This window comes from Engraulis encrasicolus, chromosome 15 (genome assembly GCF_034702125.1).
Source record: "Engraulis encrasicolus isolate BLACKSEA-1 chromosome 15, IST_EnEncr_1.0, whole genome shotgun sequence".
In the NCBI taxonomy this organism is placed as follows: domain Eukaryota; kingdom Metazoa; phylum Chordata; class Actinopteri; order Clupeiformes; family Engraulidae; genus Engraulis; species Engraulis encrasicolus.
In genome coordinates, this window is record NC_085871.1 from 8,718,595 (window position 1) to 8,733,057 (window position 14,463).

The following is a 14,463-nucleotide window of genomic DNA, read 5'->3' on the forward strand; positions in this document are numbered from 1 at the left end:
CTCGTTCGTGATGAAGCAGTGCTGCTTTTGCTAGGCAGTGGGCCTGCACACTTTGCCAGTTTGAAGCATTCTGATTAGAATTTTCTGACCACAATGCTTCAAACTGGCAAAGTGCACATGCTCGCTGCTTAGCAAAAGCAGCTTCGTCACGAACGAGCCTACTGACTGACTGAAGTGTAACCTACAGAGTCAGTGAGCTCGTTCCTGATGAAGCAGTGCTGAGCCAACCGAGCAAAACGCATGCGCAACTGCACAATTATGATGCATTCTGGTTAGGAAATTCTAACCAGAATGCATTGAAATGGCAAAGTGCAAATGCGTTCTGCTCGGTTGAAAACAAACAAAAAAACAAAACAAAAAAACAACAACAGTATTGACCTCTGGAGCATGGCGGCCCACCAGGCAAATGCCTTGTATGCCTGATTACCAGTCCAGCCCTGCTTTGACCACCACTAAACAGGAAGTTTGTACACTGTGTGGGTGCTGTAATGAGAGATGACAATGGGTAGGCAAGCTGATATTTCTCTTTTTGAATGTTTAGTCAGATATATGTCAATGTATAGCCCACTAGTGTCTACAGTATATTGTATATGCTGTGCAATATAGATCTGTGGGCCTACACAAAAATAAGGCTTCATTTTGAAAACTGCAGAATTATTGAAGTGTTGAAGGTTTATGTTGTAAACGGTAGCTACGAAAAGACAACTCTTTTTGTCCAAAATATTACATTAGCCTTATCACAGGCCTACTGCGTGTGCAGATGTACTAGAACATGATTCTGTCATAGTGAGATTTTTTCTCAAGTGAAGGAGTAGCAGTCGGCTGCGGGCTGTAGCAAGTTGGACATCCCTAGGGACGTTCCAAACGGCCATATTGGGACGTCCAACTCACAGGTCCTACAGTCTCTGATTCAGCGCGGCCAACGTTCTAGTAGGCTAGTATACTCTGCGTAGGGATACTATTAGTGCAATTAATATTAATCACACATCACAACAGTCATGTTAAGTATCCTAAAGTTTTATTGCATAAACACCATGTCAATATTCAGCTTTTAATGCATTATGCAGCGTGAAACCTCAAAGTATATTATACAATTCGAATATGAAAATTAACGGAATGTGAAAACACGCCGCTAGCAAAGTTCAAATAAAAACAAAGGTATAGGCCTATTACCACACAATTTGAATATGAACATGAAAAATAACGAAAATTAGTCTTGCATGCAGTTCGTTGAATTGCTAATAAAGTTTAGAAACAAATAAATAAATAATTCCGGTAGCTTGCAGAATTCCTCAAACCTTTACGGTTTAAACCCTTAGTTTAGGCGAGTTACTTGGACATGTGGCCTAATCAGCTTGTTTGATGGACGTCCCTAGGGATGTCCAACTCACAGGTCCAACTGGATTCATGTCGCAGTGAACTGTACTTGAAGTGAAGGGAGCTTTCTCCCGATTCCATTTTGTGTTCTTTTTCCAGACTCTGTAATGCTCGTCTGACATGGACTGGAAAACCAGGCATCCGAATCTGCAAGCTTGGCCGAGGCTCTGTACGTGCAAGTCCTCAAGGTCTTTGGGGCTGACATCACGCAAGGTCACATCAGCATGCCCACACAGACATTTTCTCAATCTTGGTCTGGAGTCGAGATGCATGTGGAGTTCAGAGCATATTGACTTCTAGTTCTTAGCTTTGGTCTCTCAGTCTTTGACTGACTTCTCGGCTCACGCAAAGCCGTCTGAAGCTCTACAAATCCAGCTCTCATTGCCGTTAAGATGTCCAAGTTGCCACAGTCTCTCGATTGGAGCTGACGAAGCTCTCGTCTGAGGCTGTCAATATCTGCTTTCAAGCGGACATTTTCAGCACCCAACTCGTCTGCTTCAGCGGCCTTTGCTGGAGGCTGCGTCGTTCTGTCATCCAGAGGGCTTTCCTGGTCAGACCCCTCGCTGGGAGGAATCACTTCCTCTCTCATCATTCCGTGTCTCCGTGGTCTGCGGAGGTATTCATTGATCCTATCGATGCAGACCTTCCTGTCTTTATACTTCAGCTTAGGAAACCTCCTCTGCACAGCCGACATTACAAAGTCTTTCACATTCTTAGGCAGGGCCTTCTTGCCCCTTGATCCATCCCAGTTGGTGGTCTTTTTCCAGACTTTGTAATGCTCATTCGAGATGATGGACCGGAAAACCAGGCATCCATATCTTCCCACTTGGCCGAAACTCCTTTTGTATAACAGGTTAAGCTTTTCAGGGCTGACATCAAGCAAGGCCACATCTGTGTGCTGAATCGGTTCTCTCTTGAAGGACGGTTCAGGTGCTGAGTGATCTCTCTCTTTTGGTCCCTCAGGTGTCAAGCTAGTTCTCTGCTCACACAGAGCTGTCTTAAGCTCTACAAACCCAGCTGTCATTGTCTGCAAGATGTCCAAGTGGCCACACTCTCTCGATTGGAACTCCTGAAGTTCTTGTTTGAGGTTGTTAATATCCGTTTTCAAGCAGTTATTCGCTGTGTCTGTCTCATCTGCTTGAGCCGTCTTTGCTGAAGGCCGTTTCGTTTTGTCAGACAGACAGCTTTCAAAACCAGGCACCTCGTCAGCCTCATCACTGGATGGAATGTCAGTAGGTGATGAGAGTCGATCATCATTCCCATCGTCCATTTTGTCTTCTCTAGCTTTGTTTGCTGTTTGGTCAGGCAGACGGCTTTCTGAACCGGTCACCTCGTCAGCCTCATAACTGGATAGAATGATTGCAGGTGATTGAACACGATCATTCTCGTTATCCGTTTGACATGCTTGTGCTTCTTTTGCTGCTGGCTGTTCTGTTCGATCAGGTTGATGGCTTTGTGAATCGGTCACTTCATCAGCCTTCTTACCATTGGACAGAAAAATTGCGGGTGATTGGAGTCTTTCTTTTTCGTTGTCCGTTTCATATGCTCGAGCTTCATTTGTCGCTGGATGTGCTGTTGTGTCTGGCAGAGAGTTTCCAAAGTGGGTCACTGTGTCAGCCTCACCACTGGATAGAATGCCTGCACGTAACTGGAGTCGCTGAATGTCCTGTTTGAGGTTGCCAATATCTGTTTTCTTTAAACAGTCACTTTCAGCATCTCTCTCTTCTGCTCGAGCTTTCTTTGCCGGAGGCTGCACTGTTCTGTTAGCCAGATGGCTTTCCAAACCGATCGCAATGTCAGCACATGATTGGAGCTGGTCAACCATGGCACCTGTCTCTTCTGCTCGAGCTCTCTTTGCAGGAGGCTGTGCTGTCTCGATGGCCAGAGGGATTTCCAAATTGGTTACTTCATCAGCCCCATCGTTGCAGGGAGTCCCATGTGTGACAGCTTCCTGTATTCAAGAGAAGCCAATGGGTCACAAGTCAGTTAGGCAAGGGTGTCGATCTTGACCTTTCATCACTTCAACAAAAATATGAAATACACAAAAACAATTGACGTTTCACACACATGCGACGTTTGGAAAGGTATTCGCCATTTTGTGAGTGGAAGCAACACTTTCCATTATCCTAACTCATGTCCTCAACCTGTGCTTGTGGTCTCGCGCCTTGCCAACGTGCCGCCTCCAAAGAGAAAAGTTTCCCAGTTGTCAGACTAGCCATAATAACTTTTTGGGGGACTTTTCCCCACTCAAAAACCCGATTGCAATCGACAAAGTAACTTTTGAATCGCACTTTAATGAGATACTCAGTTAAACTTAAGTCGCCAGTGACGTCATTGACTGACAACTTCATCACAAGGCCACAAGCACAAAGGAGGACGGGAGTTAGGACTTCATGAACCCTTGGTCTTCATCATGATGCAAAAACTATACAAGGAGTCAAGTATCAGTCCTAGGGTAATTTCATGTGAAATCAGACACTTTGGGACCCGGCCGACACAGATTTCAATCATGCTTGGTGTGCCTTTTTAGTGGCAATGTAGCACCCCAGAACTGCATTTGTGTGAATCTGATACCAACATTAAGGGAGACACAGACTGTTAAAGGTTTACATATGAGGGTAGGACATTATACATTCAGCCTTGATTATATCAGTCCGTGTAAGTCACAAAAAGATGTCTGTGGTGTTGTTTGAAAGCTCTTAGCTCTTTTCTGGCTCTACAAAGTACACAAATAGCATGGAATACAACACATTTCAGAAAATGAATTATGATCAATTGAAAAATTAAAAATTGAATATAAAAAAACCCGTATATTTAGAAATGTCCGGTTTAGTAAGATTGAAAATAGGGTTTGTGCCACCCTATGCCACAACAACTGCTTTTATAATAATGGTATTATTTTTACGGTCTTCAATCAAATGCAAAACTAGCCAGATCTTTTCTCCAAAAATAAATTGTGACTCCACCTCGAGAAGTTCAGCTTTGATTTCTTTAGATGAGCAGATGGTCTCTTCTGTGAGCGTGACAGTTTTATCTACAGGGGAAAAAATACAAAACAGAACAGCAGTTAAATACACCAGGGGTTTCCAAACTTTACCATGACAAGGCCCCCCAGATTCCAGTAGGTTCCAGCCAAGGCCCCCTGACATGAGCCGTGACGCGCTATTTTTTCTGTGTACCCGATTTCACTATTCAAAGTTGATGCATTCCTAAACCCATACAAGTAGGCATACTACAGAATGCACTATCCTACATTGTAAAAGAAGATTGTTTAGCTTATTTTGGTTTATGTTGGCTTCTTAAGCTATTCAATTTGTTATTCATTTTATTTTGCTATATTTTTCCTGCCAACCTCCCGCGGCCACTGAAAACCACTGAAATAGACCAATAGTCTTATTTGGCCAAAGATATTTAGTTAAGGGCAAAGGATTGTATCAAATATCTATTCGTCGTTGGGCATTTGTCCAAAGTAAAACAAAAAAGGCAAAGATAAACCACGACTGACATACTGTTTTAGCCAATGTATACTGGGAGGCCATAAAATGCCCCAAGTTTAACCCTACTAGCTAACATGGCTGCTCCCAGAGGTAAACAAAACCAAGTCCTCATTGATTTAAGATGAGGCGAAGAGGGAAAATGCTCCATCTGCCAGACCTACAGGGTACAAAACATACCAGAGCCAGGTGTGTTGAACTGATAAAGCCCACAGAACTGCTATAGGCTCCCAAAAAGTTAATGGCATGACGTTTTGCACGCTCAATCCTTCATCAAAGTCCAATATGTTGAGCGTCTGAAATGCGCTATTAACTTTTTGGGAGCATAGGACAGTGTGGGAGACATTTATCATTTACTTTCTGTGATCTTCTGTTTGGTCCATCACCTGTGTTACTGATGAGCATAAATTCTGTGCCTTTTTTGCCTTTACATGACAAGTCAGTGCACACACAACCCTAGCCATCACCAGACCATCACACATGAAATCTGGACCTGGGGAACTGTGTACAAACCTGATTGAGTAAAATGAAGTCCATCAGTAGCCACCTTTTCTTCAGGAGCAACATAATCTTCCACTTTAATTTCAGTGAATACGTTCTGCCGAAGACCTTCCTCTTCTTTCTAAAAAATACACAGGGAATATAATGAGTGTGTATATGTGAAGAGAGACTGTGTGTGTGTGTGTGTGTGTGTGTGTGTGTGTGTGTGTGTGTGTGTGTGTGTGTGTGTGTGTGTGTGTGTGTGTGTGTGTGAGTGAGTGAGTGAGTGAGTGAGTGAGTGAGTGAGTGAGTGAGTGAGTGAGTGAGTGAGTGAGTGAGTGAGTGAGTGAGTGAGTGAAGGAAGAGAGAGAGAGAGAGAGAGAGAAGGAAAACAAGTGTTTAGGTTTGCTTACCACATCAATACCAAAAGTATGTGGGTTTGTAACATCGGCCTGGCTCTCCACTTCCTGCCGCCTCTCAGTCACTTCCTGAACCACTCTGTAGAGGACACAGATATTAGGGGTCAAAGCTCAACAGTTAAAGCAGGGGTGGGGAACCTTTTTCATTCGAAGGGCCACTTCAAATTCATCCGAGGGCCATAAAAGTCCTCTGAGGGCCGCACTATGAACACAAACCTGGGGTGAGTTTCTCAAAAGAGAAGTTGTTAGCCTGTTAGCAACTTCGGTAGTTGCCAATGGGGAAATGCATTGAAAACAACAAAGTAGCTAATGTAATAAGCAACTTTGGTTTTGAGAAATTCACCCCAGGATTTCCCCCTGCACTTTAAGCCCATATTGAAGGTACCTACCCACCTTTAAACAGACCCACCTTCTGTAGGTCCCCTGAATGTAACTTAATTGTATTGGAACTGTAATTTCTAAGATTCCTTTACAATGTGAAGCTGCATAACATAAACATTTCATCGGGGCCGGATAAAACGGCCTCAAGGGCCGCAAATGGCATATAGGTTCCCCACCCCTGAGTTAGAGGAACCAGCCCCTCGCCTTTCCGCAAGTTTTTCATGACCGTCCTATCAAAATGTCTTAATAACAGGTATGTTTTGTAAATCGCGATGTTGCGATCGCGGCGTTTTTCGCAACTTCAATGAATTCCCGCGAATTCTGCGCGAGAGCGCAACTTTAACCAATCACCGCGATTTCCCGCAACTTTGAACACTTTGAACCAATCCATGTTGCGCTGACTTCACTGACGTTGACAAACTTCCTTTCAAAAAGGATAATACAATAAAAAATACAATAAAAAAGTAACCTAGCAATCAGTCCCAGCACTTTACTATGCATGTACAAAGTTGTAGAGTTGTAGGTGAGGGGGGGGGACACTAATAAATACTAATGTAGGAAGCGCCATGTTCTCATTGCGCATCTGCTCGCATGGTCATAGGAGGGAAAATGTATGCATAGTCTGGCATAACCAATAGGCCTACATTTTAAAAATGTGGTAGGCCTACATAAATGTATAATTAACACTTCATGACAGTCATCTACATTACGCCAAGTAATATTAGGGCTCCTACAACAAGATGTGTTTTTTTTTTCTAAAGCGGTCCACCTGCTGGACCACTTTGTTGTTTGACTTGTGCGCGTACAGAAGGCAACATTTTCCCTACGAATTGAGATGCGCAAATGTCTTGTCCACAACAAAGGAGTAATTTCCATCCTTCATTGTGAAGGCTGCGTGTGTGACCAGCCGATATTAATCTCTTTCGCGCAAATTGGGCTATGGCTGGATACGAGCACTTGGTGACCGTGTTGTCAAATCACTTTCGTTTAACCTGGCGCGGTCAAACGGGCAAGGAACATGGAACATGAATAAAACCAGAGCAGACACGTTGGAAAGCTGTGGAACTAAGTTGGAAAACTACTTCTGTCTCTCCTTCTCCTTCTCTCTTCCTTGCGCGATTGACTGTATTGATTGACAGCTGAGACCTCCGTTCTACAGGCGACGTTGTGTTATAACAATCTCGTCGTCTTTTACACCACAATTAATATAATTTCTGAGTATTATTCAGCAAGCACCCTTCACAACAGGAAATCTGTGAACTCCATCCTCGTTACATTGAATGATCAGCCGTTAATTTAAAGCCGGCCGACTTCTTTCGAAAGCGACCCCTCCCTCTGCTTTTATTTGTGTTGCTTTTGTCCAGCTTGAAAATTAAACGCCGACACAGGTAGGCTATGTGTAGCAGACGACTCACATTAACCAGGATTTCAGTCACAAGATCTTCCTGTCACGCACCCTCTTGAACTGGGTGGACATGCCTAATTCCGCCCGCTTACTATAAGTGATACTAATTGTGTATCCACTGTTTAAGTCAGGAATGGATATCGACATGATATGAAGTTTGTATGCTTACAATTTGAAACGGTGATGACATTTAAAACAGAGTCAAACGGCCATAAACAGCATTGTAATGAAGGGTGTCGCAATGGCAGCATGAAAGAGATGGAACTTTTCACGACGACATTCTGGCTAAAAACTTGCCCTGGTCGCTTCCCTGCTTCGCTTAAGGACCAAAATTATAATATAAAAATGGAAATACAGTAATATAAAAACACCAGAGGACTGGAATGTGGCAGTGTCCTTTACTTTCAAGCGTGGGGAAACACATAAAAAATCGCAACAAAAGTCGCACCTTTCACTTCATGCCGCAACAAAATCGCAACAACACAGTAAGCTCCGCAACTTTTATCGCGATTTTCTGGAAATCCTCGTGCACCATCTGGCAATTCCGACCGCGATTTTTTGAGAAAATGCCCGCGATTTCCTGGTGGGACTGTAATACTGTAACTATAAATGCACCCAGAGAGTGCAGACCTCCGTCAAGGAAGCCGTTTGATAGAACATTTGACTATGTTACCCCTTTTTTAAAAAGTCTTTCTGCCTTCTTTTTGTGGAGTTAGGAACTGGAATGTCAAAAATCACCCTATCCTGCAAAGGTGAAGAATTTGAAAAAAAAATGTTGGGTCCGTGTCGTGATCACAGAGTGGTTTAGGGCCATAGTGAATAAATTTGATTTCAGATTTCTTTTTGGGTATATCTCTGACTACTTTCATGGCAACTCGGTTGCTGCTTGGGCTGGTGTGTGCGTGTACCTCTGACTGCCCTTGGCCAGCTGCTTGGGCTGGTGTGTGTGTGTGTGTGTGTGTGTGTGTGTGTGTGTGTGTGTGTGTGTACCTCTGACTGCCCTTGGCCAGCTGCTTGGGCTGGTGTGTGTGTGTGTGTGTGTGTGTGTGTGTGTGTGTGTGTGTGTGTGTGTGTGCGTGCGTGCGTGCGTGCGTATGTGTGTGTGTGTGTGTGTGTGTACCTCTGACTGCCCTTGGCCAGCTGCTTGGGCTGGTGTGTGTGTGTGTGTGTGTGTGTGTGTGTGTGTGTGTGTGTGTGTGTGTGTGTGTGTGTGTGTGTACCTCTGACTGCCCTTGGCCAGCTGCTTGGGCTGGTGTGTGTGTGTGTGTGTGTGTGTGTGTGTGTGTGTGTGTGTGTGTGTGTGTGTGTGTGTGTGTGTGTGTACCTCTGACTGCCCTTGGCCAGCTGCTTGGGCTGGTGTGTGTGTGTGTGTGTGTGTGTGTGTGTGTGTGTGTGTGTGTGTGTGTGTGTGTGTGTGTGTGTGTGTGTGTGTGTGTGTGTGTGTGTGTACCTCTGACTGCCCTTGGCCAGCTGCTTGTGCTGGTGTGTGGGTTCCGACACCACGTTGGACTGGCTCTCCAGTTTCAGCAACTTCTCAGTCACTTCCTGAATTCTACTGCGGGAGACAGGAGATACCAGGGGTCAAAGTTCAAACTTTACATGCCAATAACGTCTAAGTTCAATTAAGACGTTATACTGGAGGAGTATGTGTGTGTGTTGAATCATGGGTAATCAGCAGACTGCAACTGTAACACACAAGGCCCATAAAGGAACACCATCAGCCTCCCAAAACATTTAGTGTGTGTGCGTGTGCGTGTGTGTGTGTGTAAAAACTGTAAGATCTACTCCCATTGTAACTGCCTGTGAAAACGCAGAAAGAGCATACTGTGTTGATAAAATGTGCATGTGATGACTGATATAGAGTTACTTCGGCACAATCAACGGTGCTGAACAAAAAAGTACCGTTTCTGTGGACATTTTCTGGAATCTGAGGAAGACCGAGAGGTTGAAACGTCATCATGCTTTCCAGTGAATGAATAAAAAGAAATAGGAGTATGTAAACCTTTTTTCCACAAAACATGATTTGACTGAGCCATTGTTAATCAACTACACCATTAGCCCCAAAGTTAAGATTAAACATTACAATAGAGGATGAAGTCATATGCCCTTCTATGTGTGTGTGTGTGTGTCTGTGTCTGTCTCTGTGTGTTACCCTTAAACAGTCTAAATCTAGTTAACCATGTCCATTCTGACTCAGCGACCCAGGCCTTTTTCGAACACCAGTGTAATGTACGGCATAGGACTTCATGATTTTGATCAGTTCTTACTGGCTGCTAGGAAATTTGCTTCCACAGCAATATTTTACTCTGTAATGTTTTCACCCTGGTGAGATCCAAATAAAACATTGAAGTGTGTGTGTGTGTGTGTGTGTGTGTGTGTGTGTGTGTGTGTGTGTGTGTGTGTGTGTGTGTGTGTGTGTGTGTGTGTGTGTGTGTGTGTGTGTGTACCTGTGAGTACTCGCGTTGCTACTGATGCCACGCTTTATATCCCGCAGCTCATTTTGCAGGTAGTTCAGTTCATTCCTCATCATAGCGTTGTTCTGGATAAAACACACACACACGCACGCACAAACAAACACACAGTTGTAGATAGTTTGGTTCATTCCAGAGCACAGCAGGAGAATCATACCTGGCATCAGTCCGTGCATACTTCACATGCGCTAATGGCGTACGCCGTCACGCGAGCCCCTCTGCACACTCAAAAAATCTTGGCGAAGCGCAACGTTGTGTAAGGGACATTTTTTCTGACGTGGCGCAAGTCTTCCAGCAGGGTAATTTCATGTCAATTCAACAGGAGCCTGCGCAGTTAGGTCTAAAAAAAATCTGAAAAAATTACCAAATGTACCCATGGTAGTAAGAGAAACACTGTACATTTATTTGAGTGTAAGATGTATACTTTCCATGTTACAGCCATTTTCACTGGGGGAGGGGGTGCCCATTTTGTTCACCCTCTTTTTTTTGTCAATGTTCACAAGCCCATGGCTCAAGAACAAAACCATTAAGGAAGCTCGCATTATGCATGCGTGGACAATCCCACAAGGTGTTCTGGTGCTCTGAAAATGACACCCAAAATGATTTGACAGACTTGTGAGGTATGTTGGTCAAACACTGATGGGGTTTCCTTTCTATTTATAGCTCTTTATGAGAGTGTTTCTACTTGTATCTACAAGGGGGAAAAAATCATGAGGCTAGTGGTCATAGAAGTACTAGGAAAAGAATAGGAACAAACATATGGCTAGTAGAAAAGCAGAATGGCTAGTGACTATGGGGGAAAAAACTGCCAAAGTGGCGTAAGAGCAATAAGATTAAAGTCAAACACTGGCTCTTACTGTACATGCTCACTGAAAGCGACCAACGCTAACAGAGCAACAAACTTTTTTTCTATGGGGGAGGCGCAAACTGGGCAAAGCAAATGGAGAGACCAGATTGAATTCATTGCATTTTATAACAGTTTGTTACACTTGTTCCTGACCTTTTGAGATCTCACATCTCACTTGTATTTTTAATTTATTTGAATCGTTGAAAAACTCTTTATTTTGCAAGGCATGTCTATTTTTACAGTATGGTTATTTATCTGAAATGGGATACATGTGTTTGGAATTAGGACCCCAGGAAGACTAGCCAACTGCTATGGCATAAGCTAATGGGGATCCTTCAATAAAATAAAAATTCTAGAAGTTAAATGTCAGTAATCTGCATGAGCTATGATGCGGTGTGGTGAACACCAATTGGAATGTTTGTACTGTATACCTTCAAATGTCCCATGTTGAGATCACTTTGAGATCATCATGAAAGGAAATCACTTTGAAAACGAATAAAGCAAATTCATGGTGAAGCTTCTTCCAACAATCTCATCTGTATCTTTTCAACACACACACACACACACACACACACACACACACACACACACACACACACACACACACACACACACACACACACACACACACACACACACACACACCTGTTTGGCTTGTGTTAGGGAGATGTCTCTGTCCCTCAGTTGTTTCTGTAGTTCATCCACCTGGAGTTTCAGCTGCCGGTTTGATTCTGACCGGCTCTGTTCACATTCAGCCGCCCTCTCCTCCAAATGGCGGATTAACTTGAACAGATCCGTGGTTCTCTGGATCTCACTCTGATTAACACACACACACACACACACACACACACACACACACACACACACACACACACACACACACACACACACACACTTGAAATTACATTCTGAAATAAAATATAGCTGTGTGGCTCTGGAAAGTACAGTCTGATTCCATTCGATCGGTGAAGCTGTGGCGCTGTAATCACTGTGCTAATGTAACGGAAGCCAACTAGCAGAGTTCAGCGATAGAACATTATTAAAGCTCCCCCCAAAAGTCTCAATACAGTATTGGTAGTGCTGGCTCAGCTATTGGTCTGGACATTAAGTATCGTTAAGTGCCTCCCATGCCGACCTGGAGTGTGAACTAATAGGTCGTGTGTTCGAGGCCAGTGTGGAAAAGTAGCGCAAGATGACCTCGCTTACACTGGTGCCATGAGACCCGGATGGGAGTGAGGTTTAGGGGGGTGATTTGAGGGGGGGCTCTGAGCTATTGGTCTGGACCTTTAGCTCAGTGGTATCATACTGTGCCTCCTATGCCAAACTGCAGCACTCCCTGGAAGGTTGCGGGTTCGATCCCCAAGTATCAAACTAACGCAGTATGACCTTGATTATACACTAAGGAAGTGGTCTCCAATTATTTTCCCCCAAGGGCCAAATTATTTAGCGTAAATGAGGCTGAGGGCCAATCAAATTGCCTGACCGTATGGCCACAGATGGCACACATATACGTGTAATTTCTTCCATCCTCATGGCGGGCCAAATGTTTACCATGCTAGGGCCGAATTTGCCCCACAGGCCGGCATGTTGCGCGTGAACAACGCTAGTCTACAGGTTCGTATCTTTCATTTATTAAACCACAACATCACCAATCAGGCTGTCATCATGCTTTAGCGTATGTATCGCACGCTAGTGCATTCAGCGTGTTGGTGCGACGCTTTTTGAAGTTAAAGCGTGCTCCTCAACGCAACGGAAAAGCGCTTTCATGCACTTTTGGCACGTGATGAGGTTTGCACAGTTTTCCCGCAGTGTCTGCGATTTTGTTTTGTCACAGCGCATTTCTGTTACTAAACGCAAATCTGTTTTGCTGTGCCCTAAACCTAACCTGTCAGTAAAGCAATGTTTCTGCTGCTTTACTTTTGCCAAGAACAGCGAGATTAGGCGAATTTCTACCTAATTTGTGCCTAAACCAAAACCATCCCTAAACCTAACCTGTCACAGGGCGTTGTGGAGCACGCTTTAACTTGGAAATGCGTATTGGAGACACGCGATAGTGGGTTCAAATCAGCGTGTCATAGATACGCCTATGCATGATGACATGTTGCAATTGACTTGCATGGGTTGTTTTCCACCACAAATGGGCGTAACGCACATGGAAAACGTCACGCCGTTCATGAGTATAGCAAAATAAAATACCAAAAACAAACAAACCAATAATTCCAATATCGCACTGCATTATAATAATCTATTGCATCTCTGAACATCTCTGAAAAGTCTCTCAACAGACTTTTGAAAACTTGTTAGATCTATTTTGTGGCCAATTTTCCCAGAGGAAAACAAAGTTGCCTTATAATTACTGTATGCACACCTGCTTCAGGATGTTGGGCTCCTTAGCTCTCACACACAGTTGTGATTGGTAAAGGTGTGTCACAAATGGTTACTTACCTGCAACATCTCCGTGAGGAATACACTGGCCTTTTTGATGTCACTGTAGACTTGTTTGTGACTTGCATCAACATGGATGGAAATGGCTTTGATCTACAAGCAAATACATCAGCAAGTAAGACAACTACTACCAATGAGATACACAACACAAATGTACAAGGTCATTACTGTAATGGAAGTAGCAGTAGGTAAGTTGAAGATAAAGGTCCTTAGGTCCGGTGTAACAGACTACGGGCCATTCTCAAAACCTAGGACAGTGTCCTTCCAAGTGTATCAGCCTAATTAGTCACACCCAGTGATTGTATACTCTTTATTAGTCACACCCAGTGATTGGATATTCTGTAGAGTTCACCAAAGAGTATCCAATCACTTGGCGTGACTAATTAGGCTGATGCACTTGAAAGGACACTGTCCTAGGTTTTGTGAAAGACTGTGGCTGGATCTCCAATAGTGCACTTGTTCACTTCGGGCACTATGTTTCAGTGCGTAACTAATATGGCATGCGCACTGAAACATGAGCACTAAAGTGCACCATTTGAGATTCAGCCCATGTCTGGGTCCCCCGTATCAACTGGCGACAACCTAGAGCGATGTTGCGCCCGCCCGCGTTTCTCGTCTCCAATTATTGGTCACAGCGGCTCCCCTGTCTCCCTTCTGATTGGCGTACATTTAACAGCGCGCACAATGTTTAAATCAAAGAGGCTTGAGACAAGAGGGCTTACTCACGTCATAACAGCGTAGTACGAAATGATGGCGAGGGGAGTATGGAAATGTTATTCTTCTTCTACGGTCAGTATTGGAAGCATCAGGGAAGCATGCAATGACACTTCCGCGAGGGTCGGAGTGTGGAACAGGTCATAGGACAGCATGAATGTTTGTCAGCTGTCCATAATCACCCCCAGTAATTACTGCTGACCAACAGCTGCCTTTAATTTGGCCACAAAATATCCATCATGGTGTCGCCCCCACTGACCATGCGCAAGGGAGTACAGAAATTGTATCCATCGCACCCACTGACCAATGACCATGCGCAAGGGAGTTAATTTTCCATCCACTCGTGTCGTCCGGCAACCCCCCGTACTACACAGTGGCCAATGCATTTCCCCAGAGAGATTGTTCTTCTGTTGAGTTTCTTTGGTTTAAA

At 44.1% G+C, this 14,463-nt stretch overlaps 1 protein-coding gene across 1 annotated transcript in view; it reads right to left on the reverse strand.

The window, feature by feature from the left end:
- Positions 1–1,001: 1,001 nt before the first annotated feature.
- Positions 1,002–14,463, reverse strand: part of LOC134463738 (interaptin-like) — a 15,099-nt gene continuing 1,637 nt past the window's right edge. Inside the window, exons 2-9 of the mRNA XM_063216977.1 lie at positions 13,320–13,412; positions 11,520–11,690; positions 10,004–10,095; positions 9,007–9,111; positions 5,765–5,849; positions 5,385–5,493; positions 4,344–4,411; positions 1,002–3,328 (exon numbers count right to left, since the gene is read on the reverse strand). Of these exons, the coding sequence (XP_063073047.1) occupies positions 1,622–3,328; positions 4,344–4,411; positions 5,385–5,493; positions 5,765–5,849; positions 9,007–9,111; positions 10,004–10,095; positions 11,520–11,690; positions 13,320–13,412 (2,430 nt within the window). The 3' untranslated portion in view covers positions 1,002–1,621. The remainder of the gene's footprint in view (positions 3,329–4,343; positions 4,412–5,384; positions 5,494–5,764; positions 5,850–9,006; positions 9,112–10,003; positions 10,096–11,519; positions 11,691–13,319; positions 13,413–14,463) is intronic.